At 61.1% G+C, this 16,556-nt stretch overlaps 1 protein-coding gene across 1 annotated transcript in view; it reads left to right on the top strand.

Annotated features, from left to right (window-relative positions):
- Nucleotides 1–16,556, top strand: part of Prex1 (phosphatidylinositol-3,4,5-trisphosphate dependent Rac exchange factor 1) — an 88,837-nt gene that overhangs the window by 54,895 nt on the left and 17,386 nt on the right. Inside the window, exons 14-25 of the mRNA XM_048811936.1 lie at nt 5,847–5,923; nt 8,550–8,692; nt 10,059–10,151; nt 10,790–10,938; nt 11,101–11,186; nt 12,897–13,033; nt 13,455–13,566; nt 13,829–14,016; nt 14,199–14,360; nt 14,943–15,153; nt 15,792–16,055; nt 16,393–16,398. Of these exons, the coding sequence (XP_048667893.1) occupies nt 5,847–5,923; nt 8,550–8,692; nt 10,059–10,151; nt 10,790–10,938; nt 11,101–11,186; nt 12,897–13,033; nt 13,455–13,566; nt 13,829–14,016; nt 14,199–14,360; nt 14,943–15,153; nt 15,792–16,055; nt 16,393–16,398 (1,628 nt within the window). The remainder of the gene's footprint in view (nt 1–5,846; nt 5,924–8,549; nt 8,693–10,058; nt 10,152–10,789; nt 10,939–11,100; nt 11,187–12,896; nt 13,034–13,454; nt 13,567–13,828; nt 14,017–14,198; nt 14,361–14,942; nt 15,154–15,791; nt 16,056–16,392; nt 16,399–16,556) is intronic.

Below are 16,556 nucleotides of genomic sequence, written 5' to 3'. Positions count from 1 at the left end.
GTAGCCACCCTCCAGCCCGGATCTGGGCTCTGTCTCTGGAGTTGACTACTCTAGGGACCACCTGAGAATGAAATCCTACCATATCAACCTTTTATGACCCCCTCATGTCACTTAGCACATGTCCTCGAGTTGTAGAGTTTCCTGTGTTCTTAAGGTCCCATAAATAGTATATATACACATCTTACTCCATTTATGCTGTGTGTATCCAGATACCCAAGACCAGGTAATTGTAAAGAACAGAAAGTTGTTCTCACACCCTGGCACCAAACTGGAGCCTCTTGCCAGGGTCTTCCTTTCAAGAAAGCCCGAGGCCAGCAGAGGCTTAGACATCTCTCCATCAATCTTGCTGACCCTGCAGAGTTGTTTGCTCCATTGAGGTCCAGCGGTCAAGCCCGCCTGCCTGTCCTTCCTTCTTTATGGCTCCTATTAATGGTCATTCAACAGGGTTTCCTCTGGCCAGGCCCTGGCTGGGCTTTGTCCATTATCCTACCGTGGCCTTCAACCCATTTACAGAGGGGAGGGATGGGGCCCAGAAAGGCCAGGGCCTGGTTCCAGGAGGCACAGCCTGACCACGGCAAAGACAGGATGGGGCTGGGACCATCTCACCCATCCAGAACTCTGCCTGATTCTGGGAATCTTTCAGGGAGCCCACAGAATGTTCATTCATGGTCTGAGAAAAGGACGTACAGCTCTAAAAGATGGGACCCTGCAACATGATAATGGATGAATGTCTAGTTAAACTACCGAAGCTGGGCCTGGTGGTGCAGACCCATAATACCAGTGACTCAGGAGGCTGAGGCACGAGGATCACAGATTGAGGCCAGTCTCAACAATTCAGTGAAACCATCAGCAACTTAGTGAGACCCTGTCTCAAAATAAAAAAAATTAAAAAGGACTGGGGGTGTGGCTCAGTGGAGAGCCCCTGGGTTCAATCCTCAGTACTAAAAACAAGCCAAACCAAACCACGAAACCAGCTGCAGAGCGGAGCTGTAAGCCAGCTTGAGTAATTGTTAAATTTAGTGTTGATAAAAAGTTCCTTCCATTCAAAAACCACAGTTTTGCTGGCTGGATTTTCTCACACTGAGCAAATGACTGAAGACTGCTGTGGAGACTCAATTTATATGTTTCTCGGCACCAAGTAACTTCAAAAGTAGGTTTAGAAAAGTGCTTCACAAAAAATCAGGCTAACAGATTGTCCTTAGTGTGAACTGTGGGTGTGTTTCAGTGTTTGCTGTAACAGTGGGACCGAGAAATCGGGGGGTTTTGCCAGACCCTGGCCTTGGGGTCAGACTTGCTGTCTAGAAGCGCAGGGCCTCTAACCCCCCACTGCACTGCCCCCTGGGGACTGTGTGCAGTCAGCCCAGAGGCATGCCAGGCGGACCCGTTCACATCCTGGCTCTGCTACTTCCTGGCTGCGTCACCTTGGGCTGCTGGTTACCTTGTCTGTGCCTCAGGTTGCCCACCTGTTAAAAAACACAGCCTGGCGAGAGTTATTGCTTGGCGAGTGTAGCTCTTAGTGCAGTCCTCGCCTCCTGCGGAGGACCCGAGGCGGGCCCAAGTTCTGTCAGCGAAGAAGGCTAAAGAAACCACAGGGGATTCGCGGGCATGGAATAGTGAGACCAAGAGACAGCAGTGGGGACGTCTGCAGAGTTGAGAGTTGGCCTCACAGTTGTGTGGCAGGCAGGTGAGCCACGGGCAGGTGTGCAGCAGGCAGGTGAGCCACGGGCAGGTGAGCCACAGGCAGGTGTGCAGCAGGCAGGTGAGCCTCGGGGAGGTGTGCAGCAGGTGGCTGAGCCTCGGGGAGATGTGCAGCAGGTGGCTGAGCCACGGGCAGGTGTGCAGCAGGCAGGTGAGCCACGGGCAGGTGTGCAGCAGGCGGGTGAGCCACGGGCAGGTGTGTAGCAGGCGGGTGAGCCACGGGCAGGTGTGCAGGAGGCGGGTGAGCCTCGGGCAGGTGAGCCTTGGGCAGGTGTGAGGCAGGCAGGTGAGCCACGGGCAGGTATGCGGCAGGCAGGTGAGCCTCAGGCAGGTGAGCCTCGGGCAGGTGTGCAGCAGGCGGGTGAGCCTTGGGCAGGTGTGCAGCAGGCGGGTGAGCCTCGGGCAGGTGTGCAGCAGGCAGGTGATCCTCGGGCAGCTGTGCCTCGGGCAGGTGAGCTGCTACGTGGGTGCCTGCTTTGTAGTTCAGGTGCTTTGGCCGCAGCCCAGACAGCCCTGGCTTTGGGGCCCTGAGCTTCCCGGGCCTCTCTGCTATGGACTCTGTGGCCTCATGTTTCCCAGACTCCACTTGTGCCAGGGGACAGCCTGCTGGTGTCACAGGGAAAAGTAGATGTTTCTCCAAAGGCTGGGGGTGGGGCAGGTCTGAGGAGTGTTTGGAACCAACAAGACAGGATATGACATCAAAGGCCCATCCCCACCTGGAACCTCAGCAGGATCGAGCAGAGAACATGTAATCGAGTGGCTCAAGGGGGCTTCCCCTCCCTCTGGACATCTCATTATTTCTAACTTGTAGGTTATTCTGCTCCTTGGGACAAAATGTCAGTTGAACGCCTGCTGGATCAGTTAGAAATGCTTTTGTCTTCTCATAGTAGGAACTGGACTTAACACAGTAAAGGCATTTTCTCTTAGATAACTAAATGTTCAGAGTTCATGGTCCTAGAACCCAGCAATGCTGTTTGCACCCTGAAATGCACCTTTCTGTTTGGTTCTCTTAGCTTCTTGCTAGTTGCCTCACAATCACAAATGGCTGCCACACCTCCAGGTATCTCATTTATAATGAACTATGGCCCAAAGCCAGCAGCAGTTCAGTTTGAAAGTGCTTTTTCAATTTTCACATTAGGGAGAAAACTTCTCACAGTTGCCCCTTGACCCATGGTCTTCTGCTTAGTTCTCATTGGCCAGACGGATCCCCTAAACCAGTTTGTGGGTAAAAGGACAGGAATTTCTGAGAGAAGCTGGGATTGCTCAGGATTCCTCCCTTGATGCTCACGAGGGGCTCCGGACTCACTACCCAGACGGGGAGTCTTTTAGCTCTGAGGGTAAGGGTCAGTTCTGACCTGCTCTCCTCCTAGTTCATTTAACCCTCAGAATGGCCTGGGGAAGGTATGGCCCTGATCGTTTTACTGATGAGGAACTGAGGCTGGGGTTCCCTAACTTGCCTCTGGGCACATAGTCGTAGGACACTATAGAGGCTAGGGCTGTGGTGCCTTGATGTAAAGATGCTCTGTGTTGACGGTGGCCCTGGTTATCTGTGCATGGACCACTCCAGGGTGCAGACCTTGGCGAAGATGGGCACAAACACGGGTGAGGCACTGCAGCTCAGAGAGGTCAGCTGACTGCCACGGTCACAGCGGGCAGCACAGGGGCTCACGCTCTCCCCTCTCCCTGCTGCCCAGGCTCCTAGATGCCCAGGGGGGCAGGGTTGGTGGGCTGGGGCTGGGGCTGGAGTGAGTGGGGCCAGGCCAGGCCACGGAGCCAGGCTCAGAGGGCATGAGTGTGCCGACGTCCATGTGGCTTGGCGGGACTTTTCCCGCCTGCTCTGCCAACTCCCTTCCCAGGCAGATGGCAGGCGCCGACGGCAGCCGGGCTCAGCGTGGGCAGCGAGGGCTAGTGCAGGAGAGGCAGAGGCCAGGGGTGAGGGTGACAGCTGAACAGGGACAGAGTCCTGGGCCGCCGACCACCCCGTGCACCTCAGTTTCCCCAGCCACGACCTGGTGGTGGGGAGAGCCTGCCGTGCCTCAGTTTCCCCTGTCAGGCAGCTCAGGCGTGGTGGTTGCTTCTGACTTGACCACCCAGACTGGCACGTGCTCGGCACGAGAGGCCTGCCCAGGCCTTCAGACTCACGCAGAGGGCCTCTCCCACCGCTCCACGGCCTTGTGTCACCTCTGCTGCCCCCTACCCAGCGGGACCCCTGGAGCGGTTCATTTCATCCCCCAGAGCTCTGGGGTGTGGCGGGATGATCCCCCTGTTTCAGGGGCATAGAACCCTGCAGAGCGGTCTCAAGGTCACTCCCCTCCCCGCTTCCTTCCATGTTTTATGTCCCATCAGGGCTAGGCTTGGGCTTCCACGCGAGGCCATGTGAGTGCACGGGCCAGTGCCAGGGCCCTGCCCACACGCTGCCAACTCTACTGGGAGACAGACCTTAAACAGAACAGGCCTCAGCACGCGGTCACCTGCTCTGAGGCCTTCCCTAACCACCCTACAGTAGCCCCAGTGTGCTGGGCAGTGAGAGGGACGGGTGGTGTTCCTGGGGAGGACTTGTGGGGGAGGGCTTGAAGAGGACTAGGATCATTAGGGGAGGACTCAGAGCAGGTGACCTGGTGCTGAGGCCTGAAAAGCCCAGGGCGGCACCCTAGGTGGAGGAAAGAGCAGGTGCAAAGGCCCCAGGGGGGTGGCGTGCACAGCAGGGCCAGCGTGGCTGGATCCCGAGAGTGAGCCGTGAGTGGGCAGTGAGATACATGGCCTCTGAGCCTGATGTAGCTTGTGCCTCTCCCCACAGGGGACAAAATGCCCCCAGTGGTGACTGCCAACCCAGGATGACAGGTTCGCTCTCAGGTGATGAATCCAGGACCTGTCACTCTAACCTGCGCCCGCCCTGCTGTGGTGAGGGACCTCGCTGGTCACCTGCCCCAGGTCCTTCAGGGTGGGGAGCCCAGGCTGCCCAGAAGCCAGGTGGATGCCAGATGCTGCCCTGCCTGCCTGGCTGTTGAGCTGGGCCTGCGCCACCTGGACCCTGGATGTCCCTCCTGCCATCCCTGGCAGCTGGGGGTGGCTGCCCGGGATGCAGCCCCTCGGGGCCCTCCCTCAGCCTGGCCTGAGCTCGCTGGCTCTCCAGCACTGTCTGGCTGGGGTCAGTAAACCCAAGGCTGGAGCTGCCCCCACCTGGCTCAGGGCCTGGCATGTGCTCAGCAGCAGCCACCTCTGATAGAGCAGCCGTGTCCCTTGCACCTGGGAAAATGCCCTCTGCACCCCCAGGCTGCTGGCAGGGAGGACCGCAGAACCCTCTGCCGCTCCTTGGCCAGTTGTTGGGGAGGGAGGCGGCTGGAGGGCCTCTTGCCAGTGATTCCCCTCCCCAGCTCCTTTCTCAGTCCACAGACTGCAGGACTGCAGCCCTGTCCCCTGCCCCTGCCTGGCTGCTCCCCTGGCTGCCCTGCTCCTCCTGGTTTCTCCTTCCCACCTCTGGGCCTTTGTCCTGCTGTCCTCTGCCCGAGTCCCCCCGCTGCCCTTCCACTCTCTCTCTGCTGCTGTGTTGAGATTATCTGGGTTGCAGGCAACAGGGATGATGTTGGATAATTTAGCGGGGGTGGTGGTGGCAGGGGACAGGGCTCCTTGGGAGGAGGTGGGGCACACCTGGGAGCCAGGCGCCAGGGAAGTCTGAGGAGGGGGAGCCCCGGGGACCACCTCAGGGGCCGCTGCTGGGAAGAAGCACACACCTGCCTCCTGTCCTGCCTCCTCCCCTCAGGTGTCCTGCACCTGGGCAGGGAGGTTCCCATGGCCCCGCAGGATGGTGACTCCTTGTCTGTCCCTGGGGTGGGGGTGTGTCCTGAGCACGGTCCTGCTCAGGACAGTCTGCCAGGGAGGTCGGCTGGGGCAGAACCCTACAGTGCCCTGCGCACTGGCCTGTCCTCTCCAGACTTCCGGAGGGAGGCGGGTCGCTCCCAGGTGGCCCTGAGAGGAACCATGGTTCTGATGGTGTCAGTTGGCAAGTTTTCAGTTGCAGGGACAAAGCCTCAAGTGGAAGGGGACTTAAAGGAACAGCGTGGATGAGGAGATGTGGGCGGTGGCTCTGGCGGGATTGTGGCTCAGAGTTGCCAGCTCACCTAATGCCACTGTGCCCCTCTTGTCCCATGCCAGGGAGACTGCCAGACGCGAGAGGAGGCCGTGGCGCTCGGCGTGGGCCTGTGCAACAACGGCTTCATGCACCACGGTAACCCTTCCCCGGCCTCTGCCCAGCGCTCCCCGCCCGGCTCGCCCGTCACTCAGAGCGCGGCTCCTGCTGCCCGCCAGCCCCCTGCGCCGTTCCGGGGGGCCCATGTCAAGGCGCCCTTCCTGCCTGTGGCTGAGCCCACGTGGCCTTCCAGACTCTTCTCCAGCCGGTGCCTGTTGTGTCCCAGGCTCGGTGCTAGATCCTGGGGACAGCAACGAGCAGAACAGGTCCCAGTCGTTTCTGTGTGTGTCCCAATCAGAAAGGGCACATCTTCTGGAACGTTCCAGGTGGTGCAAGTGAAGAGACCTTGGACTCTTACTCTGAGCGAGGCAGGAGTCCCCGGAGGTTCTGGGCAGAAGGGAGTGGTGACTTGGGTTTCTTCTGGAACCTTCTGGCTACAGTCTGTGGGGCAGGGCAGGAGCCTGGAGGAGGTCCAGGGCAGGGCCACGTGGCTAGGGCCAGGCGGTGGCACAGAGGTGGGAGAGTGTTGGGTCAGGAGACCCTCGGCCGGCTCCTCCCCAGCTGCCGCTCTTCTGATGAACTCAGAGCTTGGAACTTTCTCTTGAAGGGCCAGGTGGCAAGTGCTCTCGGCTCTGCGGGCCACTGGGTCCCTGTCACAGCCACTCTCTGCCCTTGTAACACAGAAGCAGCTATAGACAGCACTGAACCAGCTGGGCATGGCCGTGTGCCGTCAAACTTTATTTAGGGAACCAGGGACGGGCCACCGTGTTCCAGCCCCAAGGCCTGCCTTCTGGCTGGTGGGCGGGGCGGGACCTGCCTCTGGGGGGCTCCCCGCTCGGCCTCAGTTCCCCAGCTTTCCCGGGAGGCCTTGCCATCTGCCATGGTTCTGTGGGGTCGGGACTGCTTCCTGCCGTTCGTTTCCCCCGTGAGGCTAGGCCACCCATCTGCCCTGGCTCAGTGTGCCCAGAAGCTGCCCTTGTGCCCCTGGGGCCTCCCGACAGCTCTGCTCGCCCACCAGCCAGCTGGGCCGGACCTCTTGTTTGTGGGTGAGGGTAATTAGGGGTCCACCCCCGCTGCTATTCCAGGAAGGCTGCTGGGAGAGGACATTCCGCAGGGGGGTCCCAGCAGTCTGGATGCTCTGGGGGGTGGGAAATTGCAGGGTGCGGCCCTGTTCTCCTGTCCCTGCCACGACCTCAAAAATAGGCTAAAATAGGAAAAAGAACCCAAGCCCAGGATTGCGGCCTTGGCCAAGTGCAGGGCAGGCACAGAGTGGGGCTGGCGGGACCTCCTGTAGTGGAGCTGAGCTGTCCCAGAGAGGCACCCCCAGGCTGGTCCCCTCTCATGCAAATACAGGCTGTCTGCTCTTTTCCCTGTGGATGAGGCTGGACGAGCATATGGTCAGGGTCAGCAAGGGGCCAAGCAGGGGACCTGACTCCAGGTCTGTGTGGCTCACAGAGCCTGGCCAGCGGCCTCCACAGAGAGGTTAGGTTGGGCCTCACCTGGGGATTCCCTGCCTTTTCGCGACATGCCAGCAGGACACAGCACTGCGTTCTCCTCCCACTCCCGGAATTTTCTAGCTTCGTGTTTACAGTGGAGGCCAAGCCAGCCCGCCCTCCTGGCTCCCCACTCTGGGGAAAGTAGCAATTTGTGTGTCTGTTTTCTCCAAAGAGGTGATATGGTGGCCAGACAGGTAGGGTCCTGGCAAAGTGTCCTGGGGACCAGGAAGAGGAAACACTTCCTTTGCCTTCTGTTCAGCCACCAGATCCCCCGTCTTTAGGGGTGCGTCTAGGCAGCTGGTTCTCCTGGCCGCAGGGACCCGCCAACCTCAGGCAGCTGGCTACCTTAACCTCACAGGCCCTCGCTGACAGGCCTGGGGGCCAGCTCAGGGAAAGGAGGGGCCTGCGTGGGGCCCCAGTGCGGCTGCTGACCCTGACCTGGATGGATTTGTCTGTCGGCCTGGGCGTTGGTCTTTCCACCTGTGGAAAGGCTGCAACAGCCTTTCCATCTGCCCAAGGGGTAGACCAGCTAAGCACAGCCACAGAGGCCTGGCCCGGAGGTGCCTGGTGACCCTAAGCCATGGCCTCGGGCTGCATCTGGTTTCTTGTGTGCATTTTCCTGGCTCATCCTGGTACAGAGGTCAGCACTTTTTTCTGTAAAGAGTCAGATAGTGGGAATTTAGGCCCTGTGTGCCTTGTGACCTGTCACACCTGTCCAACCTTGGCATTGTGGCTGGAGAGCTGCCAGCTGCAGACAGTGGTGGAGCTCTTTCCAATAAAACTTTATTTGTAGGAAGAGGTAGTGGGCCAGATGTGGGTCCTGGAGCCTCAGTTTGCCGACCCCTTGGTTTGCGTCCATACCTGCCTTAGCCCCGAGGTAGCGTGCGTGTGCTTGGCCGGCTGTGGCTTTACTGTTCACAAGCAGGTCTTCCACCCCCAGGAGTCCTGGTGTGTGGTGTGAGGTAGGGGTCTGGCTTACTCTTTCCCAAGTCAGAGTCCCATCTGCAGAGGGCTCTGCAGGCCTTGACGCCCGTCACACCCTGAGCAGCCAGGGGGTTTGGGACACACCAAACCTGTGTGGGGCTACCCCAGCCCTTGGCTGCCAGGTGGCAAGTGTGGCTGACGTGTGGCTGTGAGTCTGACTGTGGCTTGTGTGTCTGGGTCTACAGTGCTGGAGAAGAGCGAGTTCAAGGACGAGTCCCAGTACTTCCGCTTCCACGCTGACGAGGAGATGGAGGGGACCAGCAGCAAGAACAGACAGCTTCGCAACGACTTCAAGCTCGTGGAGAACATCCTGGCCAAGCGGCTGCTGGTAGGAGCAGGCTGGGCCTGGGCACCGCCCTTCCCAGGCCTCCTGTGGGATTGGAGGTGGCCGGAGGGCAGGTCACTGCATGGCCCAGGCGCCCTCCTCACACAGGTCCGGGTGCTGGACACCCTCCCCTTCTTCCAGCTTCTCTTGTCTTCCCGGCTGCTGCAGCCTGGCGCTGTGCCTGGGGACGGCCTCCCAAAGCCCCTCCCCTGCCCCCCAGAGCCTGGGTCTCAGACTGGCGCCTGCCTGTGTTCAGTGGCTGTCGATACCTCTGCAATTCAGGGAGGTCTCACAGCTGTGCAGGAAGTTGACCCGCCTAGCCCCCCAAATCCTCTTTCTCTGCCCACCAGTGAGCACCAGCCCCTCCTGCTGCATGGTCCCAGCGGGTGGTGGACAGGGGCTCAGAGCCGGTTGCTCACCCTGCCCAGGTCAGAGCCGGAGTCGGCCTGGTGTGGAGACGCTCAGTGCCTTCTGTGGGTTCCGTTTCTCCTTCCTCTCTGGGGCTCCCCGTCACACCCAGGGTGGGCTGCAAGTGCTCAGCGTGGCCTGGGGGACTCTGCCTCTCCCCTCCACCTCCGGTGCTGTCCTCGCCCGGCCCCAGCCACCTGAGCCCTTTCCTCCCCCTTCAGTGCCTCAGCGCCGTGGCCCGCTGGCTGCTGCCTGGGGTCCTTCCCCACTCCCGTGTCCAGCCCTCAGCTCCAGTGTGGCCCTCGGCCGCCCAGGGCAGGCCCCAGCCCTTAGCTGCTGTCCTGTAGTTCAAGCTGCTCACAGCCTGCACCGCGGTCTGCGGTTGATCCCGGGCTGGCCCTCCCTTGCGGTCAGCTGCAGAGGGGGACTGTCCAGTCCGTCTTGCTGGGGAGCGTGTCTGCCGTACCCACGGAGCGCTTGGCGTGTGTGACCGGCGCGGCTCCCTGGACGCTATTGCATGGCTGTGCCCATTTCCCTGTGTCCCCAGGAGCCCCAGGGCCTACTTCCAGCAGTAGAGGGCTGCTGCTCCTTGAGCTGCTTCTCCACTCCCACAGTCTGCTTTATTCATTAAGTCATTTATTGAGCACCTATGGTATGCCAGTGGATGGGGAGACAGTGTGGAGAGAGGGGACTGTCCCTGGGTTGGCAGGAGGAAGGGGTGACAGATTGAACACACACCAGGCTCTGGCGGGAGCCAGGTGGTGCCCTCACCTCAGGTGCCTACTGTGTGCAGGTGGGGCTTGTATTGGCCTGGTCTGGCTGCTGTGCTGTAGGCCCCTCATCTGCACCCCACCCTGGTGGCCCTGGGGCATGAGGAGACAACAGGATCCCAGTCCTGTGGGCATCGGGGTGGGGTGTCCTGGGCACCTCCTGCCTTACCGGCTCTGCTTCGGGCCCCCAGATCCTGCCCCAGGAGGAGGACTACGGCTTCGACATCGAGGAGAAGAACAAGGCCGTGGTGGTGAAGTCGGTCCAGAGGGGCTCGCTGGCTGAGGTGAGGCCTTAGGGCAGCTCTGGCAGGGGCTTGTGCAGGTGGGAGGGCAGCTTAGCAGGTCTGGGGATGAGGGCTGCTGCTCTCTCTTGTCCATATCGGGAAACTGGGCCCAGGACCCCTGCAGGTACTGGGGAGCCAGACACCCTGGGGCGCTCAGCGCTGTCCTGGTGCAGCCCACCAGCGCCCCCTGCTGGCGCTGTGTGGAGGCCCAGGACACACTCAAGTTCTGAAGCAGTTTTGGAATGAGCTGGTGGCTCGAACAGGAGGAGCTCATTGTCCCCTGGGCATGGTCTGGAGGAGAAGGGATGGGAGGGGATCTGAGCCCCAGACTCGCAGCTTCTCCTGGGTGGGGAGGTGGGGCTGCAGCTGCCAGGCCAGGCAGCCCAGGCTCCCAGAGCCTTATGAGAGGGGCAGTCACGAGGTGGCCACCCTGTTAGACCCCCTGCTCCACCCAGCCGGGCAGGCCACCTGTGGCCCCTGTAGCTGTGTCCAGACCCAGGCCCCAGGCCCTGCAGGGCTTCCCTGGGGGAGCCGCCCTGGCCCGCTGGGCTGTCCGTGTCCTTGAGGAACCCAGGGAGGGTCCTTCACTGGGGATGGCAGTATTGACACTCACACGCTTGTCCTCTGCTGCCCCCAAGATGGCCGGCCTGCAGGTGGGCAGGAGGATCTACTCCATCAACGAGGACCTGGTGTTCCTGCGGCCCTTCTCGGAGGTGGAGTCCCTCCTCAACCAGTGCTTCTGCTCCCGCCGCCCCCTGCGCCTCCTGGTGGCCACCAAGGCCAAAGAGTGAGTGTCCCCTCATGTGGGACTGGGCTTCCTGGTGCCGCTCCTGTTTTGGGCTGAGTTTCCCAGAAGCCTTACAGGCAGGGGCTCCCCCGGGTGGCCCCAGGTTATGGGGAAGGAAGCTGCTTTCCTTATGGCCTTACCCTGTCACTGTGCCTGCGGCAGGACCATCAAAGTCCCTGACCACCCAGAGGCCCTGTGCTTCCAGATCCGAGGAGCCGCCCCGCCCTATGTCTTCGCCGTGGGGAGAGGTGAGCAGGAGCCTTGCTGACCAGCAGCAGCTCTGGCCTGGGGCTGTCTGTGTCCCCAGAGTTCAGAGTCATGGGGACCCGTGCACCCAGCTCTGCCGGCCCAGGTGCCATTGGCATTTTTTTCCCTTCCTGAAGCTAAGACTTGGGAACACTAACCACACGTGGGCGGAGCAGCCTGAGACACCAGGGAGCCGTGGGGACCACAGCAAGGTGACGGGCGCTGTTCGTCCCTGAAGCGGCAGCGCTCTCCAGGCTCGGCCTTGCGGGGCAGGGACTGGCCCTGGAGCCAGACTGGGCGTGTCAGGAGAAGTTAGGGTCCCACAGAGCCATGCTGCAGCCCCAGGGCCACCAGCTGGGGGCTTCTGCTCTCTGCAGTGCCTTGTCCTGGTGGCCTCAGGAGTCACTCTGTCCTGGAGAGGAGACGGGCAGGTCTGCAGGACTGGGCCCAGCATTGTATACCCAAAGCTTCCTTTTAAACTCTGAAGGTCACTTTTGAGGTCAGAGTTATACCTCTAATATCCGTTCACTAAGAAAGTGCACGTCATACAGAGGGCTCCTGAGAAACGGAGAACATTTTAGAGTGAGCTTGTTATTTATCTTTAAAGCAGTGATTTGTGACTGTGGGTGACTTGCCTCCTTCTCCAGAGGACATCTGGCAGGACTGGAGATGTTTACAGTGGTCACAACTGGGGAGGATGTGCCATTAGCCTCTAGGGCAGACCGGAATGCAGCTGTCACCCCATAGTGCCCAGGGTGGCCCTACAGAGCCGAGTTCCTTGGCCCAGGCGGTGGGAGAAGCCCTGCCCTGGAGCACCGCAGCGTGTAGTGATCAGCTGTGGTAGTGTTCATGGGTGTGCCAGCAGCTCTCCGTTACTATAACAAAATACTCAAGACTGTTACCTTACATGGAGGAAAGGTTGGCTGGGCATGGTGGCACATGCCTATAATCCCAGCAACTTAGGAGGCTGGGGCAAGAGGATCCCAAATTTAAGGCTAGCAACTTGGTGAGACCTTGTCTCAAAACAGGGCTGGGCTACGGCCTTGGCCCGGCTCTTCGTGTTTCCTCCACCTCTGAGAAAGCACCCAGAGCCAGGCTCAGTGCTGGACGCCTCCTGTACCAACTCCCTGGTCTCTCAGGAACCTTGTGAGTGGCTTGATCCTCGTCCCCTCTTAGCAGTGAGGACCCTGAGCCCAGCAGGTGGAGGAGTCCTGAATGATGGTCCCATGGACAGCAGGGTGTGCCCTTGTCACCTGCCCACCACAGGCAGAATCTCAGTCTTTGTCTGCAAGTCACATCGTCCCCAAGACCCCAGGGGACGCGGGAGGAAGGTGCACCTGGCGACTGGTAGCGCCGGCTCAAGCCCCAGCTTCTGGCCAGGTGGCCTCGAGGCTGCCGATCCTCCTGAGCCTCTGCTCCCCTGGCCACACGGGCTGACCCTGGTGGAGGACCACGGGTTGTGCAGGACAATGAGGGAGACGAAGCTCTCGAGTGACATGAGCCTGGATTCAGACCCGGGTCCCCTGTGTGTGGCCTTGGCTAGCTGTCCCCTCTGAGTACGTCTCTCCTGTGAAGTGGGGTGCCAGGTCCCACTCTGTGCACTCGGGGGCCACTGCTGGCTCCAGGGGGAGGTGTGGCCGGGTGCCTCCGGTGGCCTACCTTGCCTGCTGCGCCCCGCTGCCCTGGCCCTGCCTCAAGCGCTCCTCCCCCAGGCTCCGAGGCCGTGGCTGCCGGACTGTGTGCCGGCCAGTGTGTCCTGAAGGTCAACGGCAACAACGTGGCCAGCGAGGGTGCCCAGGAGGTCCTGGAGCACTTCCAGGCGTTCCGGAGTCGTGGAGAGGAGGCGCTGGTGAGCGGCTGGGGCTGGGTGCCCTCCCTGGGGAGACGTGCGGGCAGCATAGGGGGCTCTGCCCAGGGCACCAGAGGACTGCCCCCACCCCCCACCTGGGTCCCCAGCTCTGGGATAGGGACGGGGGCTCTAGGCAGGGTGGCATCGTCCACCCCCCTCTGCTGTCTGTCTAGGTGTCCATGGCCAGACTGTGACTTGGCCTGGGGACACGGGTGCTGGCACTTTCCAAGGCTCCCTCCCCTGGCAGTGGTGGGGCGGGCGCCATCCAGGCCGAGGGGCGTTCCCGGGGGCCTTGGGAGCTCCAGGGACATCTGGGAGGCTCCTTTAAGGCAGTGTCCCTAACCGGCCCAGAGCTGAGCGGGTGGCCCCTTGGCCCCGTCCCCTCCTCCCTGGCGGTCCCTCTCACAGCGACTCCTCCCAGGGCCTCTACCACTGGATCTACCACACCCACGAGGACGCCCAGGAGGCGCGAGCCAGCCAGGAGACCCCCGGAGAGGACACGGGGGCCCTGGAGGACGACCAGCCAGACTCTGGTAGGGGGAGGCGGGGGCGCGACAGGGACAGGGTGGGTGTCCTCTTCTGTGCCAGTGTCCTGCCCACCTGTGGGACTGGGTGTGGGGGCAGGTGGGCAGGCTCTTCCAGGGCGGGGTGGACGGCAGCAGGCAGCAGAGGCAGCCAGCGCCTTGGAACGGGCTCCGGCCGCCCTTGGGTTGAGGCTCCCGTCCCGTGCGGGTGCCAGGGCTTGGCTGCGTGGCGCGGCGCCCTCCTCAGTGTCGCCTGCCCCCTGGCTTCCAGCCTGGCCCCTGCTGTCCCTGGGCCCACAGCTGAGCCTGCGCGAGGACGGGCCGGTGGTCAGCCTGACGGTGGACAACGTGAGCCTGGAGCACGGCGTGGTGTACGAGTACGTGAGCACGGCCGGCGTCAAGTGCCACGTGCTGGAGAGGATCGTGGAGCCCCGCGGCTGCTTCGGCCTCGCCGCCAAGGTCCTGGGCAGGGGCCCTCCTGGAGCCCGAGGTCCAGTCCCTGTCCCTGCACCTGGTGGCCATGGGCCGAGGAGGCGACTTGTCCCTTAGCCTGAGTCTGCAACGGACCTGACCTGGGGTGCTGGTAGAGCCCGGACCCTCCCGGCTCAGCGGGTGCTCAGCGGCCACTGCTGCTTCTGCAGGTCCTGGAGGCCTTCGCTGCGGAGGACAGCGCCTTCGTGCAGAACTGCGGACGGCTCATGGCCAGGAGCAGCGCCATCGTGACCATGCCCCACTTCGAGTTCCGCAACATCTGTGACACCAAGCTGGAGAGCATCGGCCGGAGGATCGCCTGCTACCAGAAGGTAGCTACGCCCCACAGGTCCACTGCTGGCTGCCAGGCGTGGGACCTCACCTGGGGTATTTTTTCATCAGTGTCAAACTCCAGTCCAACTTTGCTTAAACAAACAGGAAATTTCATGGGTTTCTGTCACTGAAGAGTGCAGAGGTGAACTTCAGGCATGGTTGTATCCAGGCTTTCAATCGGATATGACACTATTGCAGGAGTACGGCCGCTCTCCGTCCCTCGGCTTTGTTCCCCACGTGGCTTCACACTTGGGCCGTGAGGTGGTGGCCCTCATAGCTCTGGCTTTAGCACTATCAGAGGGAGCTCTTGCTGGCCCTGTCCTAGTCCCTGTTGGGGGGAAGGCAGTCCTGCCTGAACCTCAGAACTGAGCCAGAAGAGACGGTTCCTTGAGGCCAGCTTAGGTGCAGCAGCTGACGTGGAGAAGTGGGTGCACCTAAGTCTTGAGGCCTCCGCGCCCCGGCCTCTGCCCGGCCCAGGAGGGACAGTGTGGGGGCAGTGCTTCCCATTCGGAGGCCCTGCTTCCTAGGGGTGGCCCAGAATCCCGGGTCCCCGCTCACGGTCCATGCCCCTCTGCTCTCAGTTTGCAGCTCAGCTGAGGAGCCGGGTCAGCCCCGCCTTCAAGCAGGCAGCCCTAGAGCCCCACCCCCTGTGCGGCCTGGACTTCTGCCCCACCAACTGCCACGTCAACCTCATGGAGGTGTCCTACCCCAAGACCACCCCCTCGGTGGGCAGGTCCTTCAGCATTCGCTTCGGACGCAAGCCCTCCCTCATCGGCCTTGACCCTGAGCAAGGTACCTGCTGGTGTCTGTTAGAGGAGGTGCTTAGACTCACACTACGGTACCTAAACAGAACAGTGTCTGGGGGCCGACAGTCCAGGCTGGAATGTGGCTCCGTGGTCATTAGGAGTCCAGGCCCTTCTATCTTTCTGCATCACCATCTCTAGAAGGGGTCTCTAACTTTCAGGGTGCCTCATGGTAGAGTATGGCTGCTGGTGTGCCAGCCACCATGTCTGCATTTCCAGACAGGAAAAGCCAACCGTGGTTAAAGGTGTATTGGCATCAAACTGAAACTGTCTTCTTGAGGTAACTTAGTGGATCAAGATTCTGAAAAGGGCAGTCGGGTGCTGTGGCATGCACCTGTGATCCCAGCTAATGGGGAAACTGAGGCAAAGGATCGCAGAGTTTGAGTACAGCATTGGAACTTAGTGAGACCCTGTCCCCAAATTAAAAAAAAAAATTGTTTTTAAAAAGGCTGAGGTAGAACTCAGTGGTAGAGCATTGGCCTGGCCTCACGAGGCGCTCAGTTCCACCCCTGGTACCGCCAAAAAAGGAAAAGGAAAAGAAAGTTCTGGCAGGGAAGTTCCCTCTCCGGGAGTTCTGGGAGTGGGTCTGCTTTCCGCTGACCTCCCGCCTGCCCCCCTCCCCCGCAGGCCACCTGAACCCCATGTCCTACACCCAGCACTGCATCACCACCATGGCCGCCCCGTCCTGGAAGTGCCTGCCTGCTGTGGACGGGGACCCCGACGGCCAGGCTCTCAACGACAGCCTTGGGCCCCCCAGCGGGGCCCTGGGCCCGGAGGACCGGGGCCTGAGCTTCCTGCTGAAGCAGGAGGACCGTGAGGTGCAGGACGCCTACCTGCAGCTCTTCACCAAGCTGGATGTGGCCCTCAAGGAGATGAAGCAGTACATGACCCGCCTGGAGGGGACGATTTTGAGAGTGTCAGGGACACTTGAGCAGGGACTAGGTACTAAGGGGGCTAAGTAACTGCTGATTCCGTTCTGCATAGTGAGAGGCACATGGTCACCTTAAGACAGGGCGTATCCCTGGAGCCTGTTGGCATTTTGGGTGGGTCATTCTGTGTTGTGGGGCCGCCCTGGGCACTGTGGGTGGGTGGCAGCGTCACCAACCTCCATCCCCCAGAGGCCCTAGAACCCCTTGCCCCTGTGATGACAACCCAGACCATCTCAAGACGGCGTCCAGTGTCCCCTGCAAGGCACATTGCCCCCTGCAAGGCACATTGCCCCTGGGGGAGATCAGAGGCTGAAAAGCCCTGTGCTAGAGTCACAAGGGGGATGGACAGGGTGACTTGTTCTCGAGGCTCTCTTAATCCTCAGGGCTGGGAGGGGGGGCTGCAGCGACAGGTGGACCCCTCGTGTTGCTGCCCCTGCTGCAGGCTCCTGAGGTCCTATCACGC

This window comes from Marmota marmota, unplaced genomic scaffold (genome assembly GCF_001458135.2).
Source record: "Marmota marmota marmota unplaced genomic scaffold, marMar, whole genome shotgun sequence".
In the NCBI taxonomy this organism is placed as follows: Eukaryota; Metazoa; Chordata; class Mammalia; order Rodentia; family Sciuridae; genus Marmota; species Marmota marmota.
This window is presented reverse-complemented; position numbering and strand designations above follow the sequence as displayed.